This window comes from Antedon mediterranea, chromosome 3 (assembly GCF_964355755.1).
Source record: "Antedon mediterranea chromosome 3, ecAntMedi1.1, whole genome shotgun sequence".
Classification (NCBI taxonomy): Eukaryota; Metazoa; Echinodermata; class Crinoidea; order Comatulida; family Antedonidae; genus Antedon; species Antedon mediterranea.
The window spans coordinates 31669701-31686406 of NC_092672.1; the positions used below are offsets into that span (position 1 = coordinate 31669701).

At 34.0% G+C, this 16706-nt stretch overlaps 1 protein-coding gene across 1 annotated transcript; it reads right to left on the reverse strand.

The window, feature by feature from the left end:
• Window positions 1-7285: 7285 nt before the first annotated feature.
• On the reverse strand, window positions 7286-16006 carry LOC140045220 (WD repeat-containing protein WRAP73-like). Its single transcript, XM_072090035.1, has 13 exons — window positions 15829-16006; window positions 15380-15475; window positions 14918-14974; window positions 14153-14342; window positions 13429-13532; window positions 13258-13344; window positions 12797-12931; window positions 12341-12418; window positions 12104-12197; window positions 11670-11795; window positions 11190-11273; window positions 10737-10844; window positions 7286-10199 (listed from the first exon to the last, which is right to left on the reverse strand). Exons 1-13 carry the CDS (start codon window positions 15895-15897, stop codon window positions 10093-10095), a joined length of 1335 nt encoding a protein of 444 aa, XP_071946136.1. The 5' UTR covers window positions 15898-16006; the 3' UTR covers window positions 7286-10092.
• Window positions 16007-16706: the final 700 nt, after the last annotated feature.

Genomic DNA, 16706 nt, shown 5'->3' on the forward strand with positions numbered 1-16706 from the left:
AATTTCATGGATTAACGATGGAGGACAAAAGAATCGCGCTAAATGATATACCATTGGAGGAGGCGGTACTATTACTAAAGTGACGTCACCTATTTTGTCAGGCGATAGATAACGGGATAATACAACACAATAAATCAATATTTTGGGTAGTTTGTTTGTCATTGGGTGTATTTTATTTATGTATTGGTCACTGTTCCGGGAAACTTGTTACCACAACCTGTTCGTACAGATGCGGGACATGGTATTACCAGGGAACTCCCTGGTATTACGCTGTGTAACCTTACGTAGTGACAAATTGTAAAGCTGTCTACACTATCAAACTGTACGTGACAACAAAATGTGATGTGCCCATATATGGACATGATGATGTCATATCACTACTATATTTGGGCATATCACTACCATATTTGAGCACATAACACTTTTTTGTTAAACCTGTAGGCCTAGTTTGATACGGATGTAGACAGAGCTTAACGTCATGGATGATAGCAATAGACACACTGCACACTGACTGTCAGGAAACAATAGAATGTTTAAACTAATGAAAGTACAAACTAAAACCACAACATATTGCGTTACTTTGATTATTTTCATGTACTTGGATTATGCAAAACATTGAGTTAAGCTCTATCTACACAATCAAACTAGCTTGACAAAAAAGTGTAATGTGCCCAAACATGGTAGTGATATGCCCAAATATAGTAGTAATGACATCTTAATGTCCATATATATAGGCACATCACATTTTTTGTCACATAAAGTTTGATAGTGTAGACAGATCTTTATGTTCCCCGTATTTTGATCTGTGTTCACAATAATTTATTTTCTCGGAACATTTCTAAAAAATCAAGAAGAAATAGCCTATATTGAGTAATTTTAATCAATTAATTGTGGGTTTGTGTCCCACGTATTTGAGTTGGTATTGTGTTATACGATATTTTGTTACCTCGAAATATTAAATTAAAAAGTCAATTATTTAATAATATCTAAAATCAAATAAAAAACATCATATAGATCAATAACCTTTTTGTGACGTAAAACAATTTGGAACCAATCATAAAAATTAAAATCCAATTTTTTAATAATATCAAAATTCAAATAATAAACATAATATAGATCAATACACTTTTTGTGACGTAAAACATTCGGAAACCAATCATAAATCAGGAATCGATTTCTTTATGTAATGTTTATAATCAAATAAAAAACATCATATAGATCAATACACTTTTTGTGACGTAAACATTCGGGAACCAATCATAAATCAGGAATCGATTTCTTTATGTAATATTTATAATCAAATTAAAAACATCATATAGATCAATACACTTTTTGTGACGTAAACATTCGGGAACCAATCATAAATCAGGAATGTTCGATTTTCTTTATGTACTATTTATGTAATCTTTGTGCCTTGTGGTACTTTTCGACCAATATTGTTAAATGAAGAATTTTATATTTTGATAAATCACATAGTACATTATTGGACAGAGACCATAAAGAACATAATTCTCTTTCTATGCTTCGGTTATGGACCTATAAATTAGTAGGTCCATGCTTCAGTTATATTCTGTTTTTTCAAAACTCAGTAAAATGCCAAATTCGATTGGAAGTAGATGTAGGTGGTGTTATCATGGTTTCTTTTATTCAACTTCTCACTAATTTAAGTGCATAATTAAACAGAAAAGAAAAACACATATTAGTGAAGGTAAAAACGGTCCAGTAGTCCCAATTGCACAATGAAAAAGTATTCGATTCTCGGTTGGGGCGACTTTTTCTCATTCTCACAGATTTCCTCATCTTATCGTTTCAAATTAATTACTTAAATTTCAGTGTATCATCGATCGGTTTAGAATTAATGTTCTTTGCCTGTTGTGTTAAAATTATAATAAATATATATAACGGCCTAGGCCTACATATAGCATATATACTGTAGATATCATATTAAAGAAATAAGTGATCGTAACAAAACAAACTTAAGCTAACGTCATCAGTGACGTAGCAATATTATAAAGGGGTTGTTCACGTTTGATTTATTGGATGTGCTACGGAATTACTATTACGTAAGAGTATAAACATTTGAACTGACCAAACGTCTGATAACACCACCTGACAAATTCTTTAAGTAACTGTTTATTTATCACATGATAAGCTTACCAAATCCGGTTGGTCGACATTCTTTTGGTTTTTTTTATTAGAAGGCATGTACAAAACAGTATCAATATTCTTTTGTAGGTATTGCTGTTTGTAACCAACATACGATCTTAAGCTCAGAGAGGCTCTGTCTACACTATTAAACTTTTATGTGGCCAAAAATTTAATGTGCTCATATATGGACACGATGATGTCATATCATTACCATATTTAAACATATCACTACCATATTTAAACATATCACTACCATATTTAAGCATATCACTATCATATATGGGCACATCATTTTTTGTCAAACTAGTTTGATACTTGTTACTTGTTTGCATAGCTATCCCCATTATTGGGGACATTTCGCCGTCATTGACATTATGTTGACATAGCACAACAATGAGAGACGTTAATTTTGATGAGAAGGTCATGGAACACTAATTAATTTTAAAAACAACTAAAAACCTGGGACCTGTAACCCTTGGTAGGGACCCTGACGGGTACTCTCCCTCCGGGTCAAAGGGATCCCGAAACTCATCGGTGGGCAGGGGCGCTCATCTCCCTGTTCAGGACTATTCCTGATGATAGTGTAGACAGAGCATAAGTCTATTTTGTCAAAAATGTCAGGTGTGTATTAAAATATCTCGCATAGAGAAGGGGCCGTAGGCCTAGATACAAAAATGAATATGTATCAATCAGTAACACTCAGGGTGTAGAAACTCAAATCTAGGAACTCGGATCTCAGATCTCAGATATACTGTATCAGAGTTTTCTAGACACCTTTGCATTTCCCTCAGAATTTATCAGGAATTGCGTAAAATGGTATGCTAACATACCACGAGACAAGAATCATAACGGTAACTCGTTTTGTAGTCTGAAATTGACGGTATTTCATATATCTTAGATCTGAGTTTTCACCCCACTAATTAAGAAATATCGAACTCGAAGATTTTATTAACACATTTTTTTTAAATTAGTTTGCTTTAACGCTTTTCTGGGGGAATAAATTAAGTCGAACCCATTTTTGATTGAGAGACTTTGTCATTTTGACGGTGTATTAAACGCCAATCACGATATAGCCAATTTTACCGGACTACGCGATTGTAAAGTGTGTCCTCGCAGATTAAAGTGTGTTCTCGCAGATAAAAGCGTTGTTGACACAAAACTATTATACCGTAGATAGAAACTAAATTGATATTTGTATAGTGATTGTTCAGTCCTAATTCACTTTCAGTTTTTAAAGTTAATTTTGTACTTAAAATTGTTTTTAAAAGTCACTTACCATAATCACAAAGATATGTAGTATCTCTATAATGGTATTTTATCATTGACCTTGTATAGGCTTATATAACATAGTCACAGTAATGTAATCTCTAGTAGGCTTAATGTAATAATTGTACATACTGTAGTATAATAGAATATGGAATGCAATTAAAATGTTTGAAAAATGTTTTAAGTTATTTTAACCCACAAGGTCGTCAAAGATGCAATTTTAAATAGATATTCTATCGAAGCAAAATATTCAGAGTTTTGATCTCGATTCAGTCAAACAGTGATGGTTTACACTAAAGCTCTGTCTACACTATCAAAAAAGTGTCATGTGCCCAAATATTGTAGTGATATGACGTCATCATGTCCATATATGGCACATCACATAAAGTTTGATAGTGTAGACAGAGCATTAGATGGTTCACCGTTTAGAACACGGAGGAATAGACATTTTCTCTCGATTCGACGTAATCAATTTACGCAACGTAATTAATTTACGTAAAGTAACGTAATTAATTTACCTAGCGTAATTCATTTATTAATAATTTCACTCTTCTCTGATCGTAATTTCACTCTTCCCTGATCGTAATTTCACTCTACCGGTCCTGATCATAATTTCACTCTTCCCTGATCGTAATTTCACTCTACCGGCCCTTATCGTAATTTCACTCTACCGGTCCTGATAATAATTTCACTCTTCCCTGATCGTAATTTCACTCTACCGGCCCTTATCGTAATTTTACTCTTCCCTGATCGTAATTTCACTCTACCCTGATTGTAAGTTCATTCTTCCCTGATCGTAATTGCACTCTTCCTTGATCGTGATTTCACTCTTCCCTGTGTAAAGAGTGTAAAAACAAACAAAAAACGTTTGTAAATGATGATAGCTTACCCCTTTTACTTCAGGAAAATTCTTACTTCAGTGACGTGAATCTGATGAGATGTCTGAACTTGCTCCAGCCACTCTCTTTGTCTGCGGTGGCCCTCCCTCTGTCTTCTAATTGCGGTTCAGTGTGACGTTATCTTTATGAGATTTACGCGTGTTTAATTCTGAGTACGTGAGTGTTTCGAACTCCCACTCTTTATCCAGGATGGTCCAGTAAAACATAGATGAATAAAAATACTAGTTACTAGAAAAGATAAAAACTAAATTTACCATGCTATTGACCAATCATGTGTATGTAATTATTTAGTGTTCCAACGGGTTATTCCATTAAAACATAAGGGTGTGTAATGTACCAAATTTAGTATATTGATGTACTTCACACAGCTAGGCCTATCACTGACCGTACTGGTGTCTACTATCAATAAATAGACTAATCCATGATATTGTTTTATTTCCGATAACGATTACTAATTGTATATTAATGTATGACCTTGATATATACCAGAATTTATATTCTAAGAAATTTAATGTTTATTTTTACATACAAAATAAACTTAATAATAGTTTTTGCAGGATCTACAACCCACATGTTAATTTATTTGTAAACAATAATTAAATCATCCCACCAAGAAGAAACAGTTTCCCCGATTTCTTAAATATAATTTTTCTGGCTGGTTTTATTATCGTTATTAATTTAACTTTCATATTTATACAGTATTTAAGTTGGCCTAGAGTGTATTTGGCACTACCAATACGTGTTCAGTAAAAAAGGGACGTATACTGTAAAAAATGGCAAATGGAGCTGTAGCTTGGTGGTTAACGTGCTTGCCTTCCAATCCCAAGGTCCCGGGTTCAATCCTGACCAAGTGCAGGGTTGTAACTCATGACTCTTTCAACTCCACTCCCTAAGCCTCAAATGAGACTTAGTTTATAAGCACGATAAATTATTAAATAGTTTATCCATCCTGTAATTGGCGAGTTACTCGCTGTTGGATGAGTATGAATAAAAAAAAAAAAAAATAAAAAAAAAAATAAAAAATAAACAAAAATAAAGACGGTCCCGAAGTTGCTGAACTAGGAATATTAACTACAGATCTCCGATTTTTGATCGAGCATCGCCTAAAACACATGATCTAAAATAGAGTATGTAGGCCTATTATATAACGCAACAAAAACTACACTATTTGGTGGCTTGGATAATACTATAAAAGCTCTCTACACTATCAAACTTTATGTGATAGACATGATGATGTCATATCATACCTACTTATTAGGCCTACTTAACTTATTTCTCCAGTCTAAACTAAAATAAACGTATTTAGTAGTATTTTTATATTACTGTACCTCATTAACAGCAACAATTTGAAGACATTTCACTCCATTTATCAGCACTATTTCGTGTTTTTGCCAGACGTCCACACAGGGAATAAAAACAATACACCGGAAAAAGTGATGGTGGAGATCCTTTAGATAATCCATTTAAGTACACTAAAGCGAAAACAATTCTCGCGAACAGGCGTCATTCATAGGAGTGGTAATAATAAATATATCCATAAATGATTTATTAATTAAGCGACACACCTCCTGCTATACAATTAATTATCCGCTCTCCTGTTTATAGAACAAGTCGTAATTTAGTATCCAGTTCTGTTTTGTAATATTGCAAGAGGTAGGACATTGTGGAGGGTTTTATAGAAGCCTAAATTCGTTGGTTCACTTTTTTCACGCTCTCCAATTTGAAGTTACGATATGATGCCAAATCGTTAGGTCTTTCCTGGCACTTTAACATTTTTTTTAAAGTGCTGTATTGCGTAATCACAAGTGGGAACCGAAGACGCAATAGTGCTGTAAACATCGCAGGTTTGATTTCACGTAGGTGGGGGCAAACACAATTATTAGAAGGGCATTTTCTTACATTGCGTAGATTGCGTTACGTTGCGCTATTGGGAGCCATGCTTTAAGCGTGGTTCCCACTAGCGACGCAACACAAGGACGTAACGCAACGCAAGTGAATTGACCAATCACAAGCGATGGCTTATTCGCTTGTGATTGCTAACTGTCTATAACTTCGCTTGTCATTGGTTAAAACGCTGGCGTTGCGTTTACGTCCTTGCGTTACGTTAGTGGGAACCAAGCTTTAGAGAGAGAAAGCACCAGACTACATGGCTTAAATGAACAACACAACAGCATAGAGTAAACATGATTAAAAGACTCTTTTTTTCGAAACGCAGTTTCGTAATCCAAAACTCTCTCTGAACGCCAACGACATTTTAAAGATAACACAAATCAGACGATAACAATCGTCTACGTCAACAGCAATGTGCACAACGCAAGAACACAATATAAAACGAATTACCCCAAAGAAAACATAACCAAACTAGAGCTGTTTGTGGTGACATCGAAAATAACAATGACTATCCTAAATTGTGTGATTGATTGACAGATTTGTCAAAATTTAGTTTATATTACAGTACTACTAATTAGGATATATTAGTGTAGGCCTACTACTACTGTAGACTAATTTACAAATTTAGGCTAATTGTCATGTCTACTAAATCATAACAGCGGAAAAAAACAACGCCAGAGGAATCCGGTATCGTATGTCGACAAACCGCCATATACGGTACGAAATAAATTAAAGTATTGAAGTGGGCAACACTTTACTAATACTGCATATGTGGTTTGGTCTTTCTCTTGTGACGTTGAGACGAGGGCAATTTAACAACAGGACACTGAGCTCGCCTTGCTAAGATCGGGGAACTTGTAACAGTCCTTTGATCTCATGTCTGGCTGCGAGACATACCAACAGTAGTGTACTACGTACATGTTCTCCGCGCGGCACGCGGTGTCTGTAAGAGCGTGGAACTCATCGTATCGCAGCCACAGATAAACCATTTGATCTTGGGAATGTTTGGCATATTAATAATTATGTTATAAATATAAAATGATGTCGCAACAGAACATTTTATTTACAAAATACATTTTTCTGAGCTCCATGCTTTTTTTTATTTTAACAAGGTTGTAAATAAGACATAATGAATTATGTGCAAATAAACATGAATGTTCACATTTATGCGTATAATAATTGATTATACTGTATACATAAATTAACTATGTACACATAATTGATTACAATAATTATGTACACATAATTAATTATAATAATTATGTACACATAATTAACTATGAATATATAATTATGTACACATAATTAACTATGAATATATAATTAAATACACATAATTAACTATGAATATATAATTATGTACACAAAATTGCAGCATGATATGTATGACCAATACACAATTATAACAAAAATATCTTCACATCATTCGACCGATTCACGTTAAAGAAATTGTGTTATGGACCTATATGATTATATAGGTCCATGCTCGAATCCCTAAAGGCCAATGTACACAGACGAGAGGTAACGGTAAGCGGAAAACAAAAATATATAATCTGTCATTTTTTTTGGACCATTTACACAAAACGCGAAGCGGACGGGCGGTTAAGCGGAAACCCCCTCAGGATAGTTACAGATTCTACGTTGGACAAACTACAAGTTTTCCGCTTAATGTTAGACGGGCCAATTTAGACAAGCGGCAAACCGCGTAGCTTGTCCAATGTAGAATCTGTGTCTATCCTGAGCGGAAACCGCCCGTCTTCTCTACGTTGTGTGTAAATGGTAATAATTAGGAATAACATAGATTCTTTATTTTTATATTTTATTTCCGTTACGGTACCGCTCGTCTGTGTAATTTGGCCTTAAAATTGACTTTATTCGACGCCCCTTTTACCTTCCCATTCCTTTAAAGTAGTGGAACATCTTGTAATAGTTACAAGGTCCTAACATGGAGGTATTATACCTGTATGGTTCAATCATGTATCAAATATATTGTTTACTTTTTGCTGGGTGAAATACAAGACATTATGACTATGTCATTGCAACATTACTAAACGTTTTTTAATTAAGCACAAACTATTTATCTACAGGAAAGGAAGACATTACGATGTTACATATTTTGGAGGTGGGTATAGATATATAAACATACACACATCATTTAAAAAAAAATAAAGTATTTTTGTATTTGTTTTACCAGGTAAAAGTAATCCCTCACTCTTCCCTGGTACTATTATTATTTATCAAAATTCTGCTAGGGCAAGCACCTGATTCTCGGTACTGTATCTAGATTTCTCCAGTTCCATAGGAAAATTCCGTAATTTCACATGTTTTGCTTACTATGACAGACCACAACCTAACCGTTAATCTAAACTTACATGATACAGACATGTGATACACATGAGATGCTATATTATGCAATTTTCCTATGATACTGTGCAATTATTGTCATATGTGGAGATACAGAATTGAGATTCAAGACAAGGAGGAATTGATGGAGTGGTTTTTTCTGTATTAATTATTTCACACAGAATAAATATTTTTTACATTTACGTATACTTTATATATTTTCGCTGCTGCATTTACAAATACTATAGCGCGATCACACGTTTTTTGTTTATATTTACAAACTTCCCCTTAATTTAATTACATAACCAAATTATAACCATCACCCCACCCCCTAAAAAAACATGTAAATGAGATACGAAATTATACACTATAAATTAATGTTGGAAATATGTGTGATCAATAAGACTGAGAGTAAGAGTAAAGCTCTGTCTACACTATCAAACTAGTGTGATGTGCCCAAATATGGTAGTGACATGACATCATCATGTCCATATATGGGTACATCACATGTTTTTGTCACATAAAGTTTAATAGTGTGAGACAGAGCTAAAGTCGCATTCTTCGTCTTAAAGATAAAGATTTGTGACACTCTCATTAACCAATGGCACTCATGGCCACTGTCTCAGAGATACAAATGTCAGTGAATCACTATGAGTCACCACACTGTAACTGTCTTTGCAACAGTCTGAGGTCACTGAGAGACAAACCACATCAAAACATATCAGTGTAAAGACTACCAGTAAGAGTAAAGTCCTTAAAGACTGGTGACACTCTCATAAACTGGTGTCACTCTTTCATAGCTACTGCCGCAGAAAAATTACAATCCAATTGCGCAATGTATTAGTTTCTCTTTATCTTATTTTTATAAAGACAACCCAGTGCCTTAAGGTGAAAACGATACTGTCATAATGTTACTATTAATGTTTTGTATTGACTATTATATAATAAATGTTATATTGAACTTGAAGTAATAATGTCAGTTGTACAGTATGTTCTTATAACATCAGGAACTGATGTCATTAAGAAAGTGATATCACTATGTGGGCAAAGATTGTTCAGAGACATGGAGTTACTCTAAGAAAGAGCGTCTAAACGTATATAGAAATAATTTTTCTTCTCTGTCTACACTAGCTAATTTTACAAAAAAAGTTTGATGTGCCCAAATATGGTGGTGATATGACATCATCGTGTCCATGTATGGGGACATCACATACAGTTTGAGAGTGTGGACAGAGCTTTAGAGATAAACGTCAACAACTTATGTCAATACTCAAAAACAGTAGTGTTAATTAATAATCATCCATAATCATTTGAAATGAATTTTGAAACTGGTCTTATGAATGGACATTACCTCAAAGACAATAAAAAACAGTGGTGTTAAGAGGCATTGGGAATGAAGGTTGTAATGTGTCTTATGGACAGACATTATCTTAAAGACAATAAGCATCAACAACTTGTGTCAATATCTGAAAAACAGTGGTGTTAAGAGACATTGGAAATGAATGTTGTAACATGTCTGGACTGACATTACCTCAAAGACAATTCCTTAGGCATCTGGATCAGTTAGGAAGCAGACACACATGCGATCTTTACCAACCAATAAAAGAGCAGTGCCATCTGGATTCCAATGAAGGTTGTTCACTTGGAATGAAGCTGAAATATCAGAATAGCAGAGAATTAATTATAACAAACAAATGGTATGGCGTAATGGTAAGCGATGTCAGACTAGCATGCGAGAGGAATGGGTTCGGGATATTTTTGTGCCATATTGATTATACCCTCAATGGAGATATGTTACTCTAATTCTTCGTTTACATACATTGTACATTTATTTCTGTGGTCTTTAGGCAAGGATTACCAATAGTAAATTAATCACTGTCCTACCAGATAGGTAATAATCCCCTGATACAGGAGCTTTTCTGTGAACCAGTTCACCGGGGTAACCCCCTACCCATCTCTCGACACTGGACCTATGGTTTATTAACCTTATCCAAGAAGACTTCCACCACCAGAACTATGTGCGAGTCGGCCTCTAACCCATGCCGATATTGTTTGTTCTTTAGGTATGGTAAATAAAGTATTAAGGATTGCAATCTTCATGTGTTGAAGAAGACAGACAATGAGAAAGTAGTTTGTACACATCAAAGTATTCACTACTAATAGAAATAAATAGCCATTTTGAGATCATACCTTCGGTGGGAACTTCTACGGACACACAGCCTGTCGGTGACCACATGTATAGTTTGTTATTGCCCGTGCTCATTGCCAATCGTGGATGATGAGGATCCCATTGTAGGCCTAAAAATGTCATTTAAATAATTTTTCAAATATTAATTACAGTTTTCTAATCATGGAAAATTAAAAGATTTTATTTGTAATATCAATATATACATATATTATTAATAATATATGCAATCGGATTTTTGTAATTTGGAACCTATAATAATACAATAAATCTATACAAATATTATTTTTTATTTTTTTGGGACAACACTATTAATGGGACTTTTCCTACTGAAACAAGCAAGGGAAAATATAGGTTTCAACACCATGACCAACGCCTATTTAAGCAACGCCTCTATTAGGATAAAACTTTGTTGGGTTCAGAAAATGTCTCTTTAATAAAGGTTCAACTATACTTACACTTAATAGGGTTCACTTGCAGCATTAGTACAACCTGAGTTAGCTTCTGAACATCCCATATCCACAAAGCATTTGGCATATTTTCTACAGAAACAAATCAAAGAATGATTATGTAATGCTTATACTACAGTATATCATATTATAATGCACAGTTCTTTGTGCCGAAAAGCTTTTTAAAACCACACTCAAAAACTTTTTAGCCAAACCCTAATTTGTAAAAGGATACAAAATATTTGGGTTTTTTAGATGAAATCTTCAGTGGTACTGTAGCTTGGTGATTGACATGACTGCTTACCAATCACAGGGGGTCCATGGTTCGAATCCTGTCGTAGTTTCAATACAGCAACACTACATAAGCCTCATATGAGACTTGGTTTAAAAAGCATGGCTTCCCCGCCTGTAATTAGCAAGTTCTGTGTTTGTTGTTGGATGGTGTGAAGATTTTTTAAATAATTATTAATTATTCATTCTACCCCATACCATTTTTCGAAGCCATGTATTTATTGTCTGGGCTGAAAGACACTATGCTAACACCAATCTTGGGATTAGGCTTATCAGGATCAGGCTTAACCATTGGGATTTGGACGGGATTATCTTGCACTTCATCTGGATTAAGAAAAACAAATTCAGTATTAATTAACTTTGTAAATCTACTTAAAAAATAATTTTAAAAACATTAAAATCATTTAAGTTTCAGAAGAGTAGGTTTGAAAATAAAGCTTCAAATAATTTAAATAGAACCTCTACTATGCGGACACCTTTCGGACCAAACAAAGTTTCCCTTTTATAGGGGTGTTCCCTTAAAGAGGGGTTGACCCTATTAATCGCCATATATATTGCCTTCCATTTGAGATAAAGTGTTATTTTTTAAAGAGGTCCCACTGCATATAATATACTTATGATTGACAACTTACATTTGCTTTGAACACTAAACATGCTGGACACTGGAGGCCAAGTTCTGTCTGGCCGTATAACTTTTGGCCGCTTTTCAACTTCTTTATAAGTGACCTAAATAGAAAAGAGACAAGACAAGGTTTAGAAATTAAATAAATGTTTGTCATCCTTCATCAAATTGTTTTACATTCTTCATATTTTGTAAAAACATTGTGCATTTTTTTGGGGTTAAGGAACAATTGTAACACAATACTTACAACAGATGCGTTGTCCAAGGTGGACACATGGGTATGCTCAGCAACAGTCTTCCATGTTATATGATTTAAAACTCTAGCCTATAAAAAAATAAAGTAAACTTTAAGAAACAGAGAAAAATATTTTTGTAAACAGAAGAAAGAACAAGTTTTTTCATCATAAAACCAACAGCGACTTCACTCGGCACTTTAAGGATCAAAAAAATATCCTTGTTGTCAGAGTTTGGACTTCAACCCAGGAGTAGAAAGCACTAAGTTAAGCTCTGTCTACACTATCAAACTTTCTGTGACAAAAAAATGTGATGTGTCCATATATGAACATGATGACGTCATATCACTACCCTATTTCGGCACATCAAATTTTTTTGTCAAACCAGTTTGATAGTGTAGACAGGTCATTATGCAAACTACATAGTGTAATATGTAGTCTCCTGTTTACAGACTACAGTGTATACTTACTACTTGGTCGAAGCTGCCTATTGCTAGGAATTGGCTGGACGGAGACCATGCAATACATTTGATACCCAAAGCATGTTCATAGGCACTGTAGGTTGCTATACATCGACCATCGACAGAATATAACAAAACTTTATACTGCAAAAACAATAAAAATATATGTTTTTAATGTAAATAAATAGAGTGAGGATTTTTTTAAATCTCTAAAACTTTGCTTAAAATATCAAATAAGTCTGACAACAAAAAGTGTGACGTGGAAGTGATATCATCGTATACATACTGTATATGGGCACATGACATTTGTTTGTCACATAAGGTTTGATGATGTAGACAGAGCTTTTGAAGAAGTCTATGTACATAATAGATATTAAATTCTTTCAAAAGGTTACCAAGCTCAATTAAGGGAGGGGTTACCTTGATATAATTAATTTTTTCGTAATTAACCTAATTATCTTACTAATTACCTCTAAAATGGAGTCCCATACACAGAGCACTCTTCCGTCTGGTGACCACTCAACTCCTTGAAGGTCTCTTGTGTTCGACTCAAAATGCTAAACAAAAACAGTGATAATCAACTTTAATTTACTGACCTTTGACCCCACCCAAAACAATTCCAGTTGGCCTGGTTACCATACCTTAACAAGATGCCATGTGGTAGCTGCAAAGATACTGATAAAGTCTTGTCCATCTCTACGTTCGGCCAAGGCCATGTACTTACCATCTCTACTGAAATCAATACCTGAAAAAAAAGAGGAAAATTCTGTCAACTCTGGCTGATTTTCTGGGAAAGTATTACTTTCCAAGACAAGAAATATATTTTGGGATATTGAGAGATTAATTTCATTTCATTTATTTTGTCTCCATAAAAGTAGTTAATATAAAAACGTGGACAAAGAACAATAAAAAATCACACAAAACCAGGCAGAGACAGGATTCCTAAAAGGGAACTTAATCACTATCTATCCTATTGCACTGATTGTATAAAAAACACATTAGAATAAAATTTGTATAAACATTAAAAATGCATATAATATCAAAATAAATTAAAATATATTGCAATATCATTAAAAATCGTCAATAATTTAATTAATTAAATGTGAACAATATTTTTGAAAAAAAGATACCTTAAAAGAGCGTGGAAAATTTGTAATGATTCACCTATACACATTACTACATACTGGTATATTAAATAATTTGAAAAGAGGGGTGAGGGGTTGAAAGAAGTTTTAACAGATTTTATTATTTAATACACTTTTACTATATTTTGTTTCTTTTGCCTTCATTTGTGAAAAGTAATGATTTTGAGATTGAAATTGAATTAATGAATTTAGTACATATTGGGCAAACTTTCTTACTTACCTTGCTTGGTGTCTTTAGGGTACTTTATATAGGACACAGATTTATTCACCAGTGACCATACAGTAATCCTAAGATGAAAGTCGGCAGTAGTCAGTATGTGTCGGCCATCTGGACTCCATCTTACGGCAACTAGACCAGCTGACCCTTCATCAATCTTGCACGTCCACTCGCTTTGTTCTAGTGACCAAACCTGCAATTTAATAATTCACACTTGAGTGAGTGAGTGGCCGAGCGGTTAAGACAGTGGAACCGTAATTACGTAGCCATAACATCGGCAGGGGTTCGAGGCTCACTCACTCCATGGTTCTGGTGGTAGAACGAGTCTTCTCGGATAAGGACTATAAACCGTAGGTCCAGTGTACACATCTAGCTCGTGTGCACTTTAAAGAACCTAGTACATCTTTCGAGACGAGTAGGGGGTTACCCCGGTGTTACTGTATTAGTACATCACAGCCACTGATCACCAACTGGGCCCTCTGGGAGACCAGTCTTTGACTGAAGAGGTTACCCAGTATAAATATAAATTTCAATCAATTTCAATCAATTATATACTAGTATATATAATGTTGGGTCAGTTTGAAGCTTAAAGTTTATGTGACTCTTCTGTGTCGTTTTTCTGGGGATCCAGTATAAATATTATAAATTATAAATATTAAATATAAATATTATAAATTTGAGAACATAAAATACAGTAGTTTGAGTTAATATTTTTAAAATATATTTTTAAATGTAAAATATTAAGTGCAAATTAGACATTTTTTTTACCTGGACTATACTTCTTTTGTACATACCACATAGTACAAACTTAGAATCTGAAGACCACTAAAATAAAATAAAAAATTACTGGACAGCTTGTATAACAATTACCGAATGGTACAAATATCTTCAATAATAATTAGCTAATTCATTTGCTTTAAAAGTGTTATTAATAAGAAATATTTAAAAAATAATGAAAAGAAAGAAAGGTGCATTATATTACTAATACTAGGCCTAGGTCTATTAATTATTTATTTAAGAAGTACAGTACAAAAAACTAAATGTGGTTTACAATGATACCAGCTGAGTTGCAGTACCAGTCTGTATAAAAATGTTTGCAATACCAAATTTTACAAGGCTTTCAAAATAAATCAATATGTATAGGTCATGGAGGTATAATACCTCCATGTAGGCCTATAGGTCTAGTATTTATTAGTAAACTAGCCTATTTACTGTAATATCTTATCTTACCTCAATGTACTGAATGCCATCTAAGCATGTGTAAAGTTGAATTATCTGAAGAGTTTTCACATCTCGAATGATTAGCCGATACTGGACACAGTTTGCCTAATATTAATAAATAAAGAAATTAAAAAAGAAAGGTTTTAAAAGACAAATTGAATTTATTTAGTTATAAGTTAGGCCTTATTATAAATAAATGCTTGTTAATGTTAGGGGGATAAGTATATAAATATAGGTACACAAACTATTAGGTTTAGAATGAACTTTTTCTAAGTTGGGCCCGTTGGCTGGAATAATGAGGCCCACCCTTCCACAGGAGTCTGGGTCCAAACGTCTCGAAAGGGTGCTATGTTGCTATATCATGCCTAGGCCTAGGCCTAAATGTGGTCCCGTCGCCTTCGGACACAATCAACACAATCACAATTAAAAAGGAGAGCCAACTGACTGGCCTAACTTACTAGATATTCGCCGTTTGGTGAAAATTTACATAGTTGATTGGTTTGTTTAAAAAGCTCCGAAAAATTCATTATTAATCATTTTCATTGTACAATCTGTTGATATCAATTTTAGCTGAATACAGCTGTTGCAAAAGGTATTTTTAAGCAGCTCAGTGGAGCGGAAGTTTTTATTTCTTCGAACCTGGCGCTTCCGATTTCTTTTGACCTTTCTTATCAATAAGAAGTTAAAAGACGCACAGTGTAATATTTTAAAACAATAGTTATTTTCCCTATAAATATTTAAGTATCAATGGTACATTATTAAATATTTATTTGTGTAATTTGTTGGTAGAAAATTCATACATAAATCCTAATTGATATTTATATTGTGAAACATTGCTTAGGATTTTGACCTTTAAACTGTAATGAAAAAACATGGCGCTGCACATTAAAAACATTTTCCGAAGTATTTCACGTGTTTGTATGGTTGGAATCTCCCCTCATTGCAGGCAAATATCTACGGGTTAGTTAGAAGAGTAATTGTGAATGTAACAATGTGATGTATGTCAGACTAGGAGAGGTAAATTGTAGGCCAAACCTCCAGGCTACCTACTCTACTCTAGTAGGGTCTAGCCTACCTAACTAGGCGTAATCTGGCCCTAGACTAGTAGCTAGGCTAGGTCTAGAGGCTAATAAGAGTAAAACGACAGCAAGAGAATGTGTTGTAAGCGGCCGGTAATCTTCGGCCGATAGGGCCGACCCGGTATCGCCCGGTAGGGTCTTATGATATAAAATGTTATCAAGTACATGCTAAACATAATATTTAATGTTATTGTAATGTAATATATTGAAATTTAATTATACTATTTTTGTAAAAAAATGAAATTTACTGACTCTGT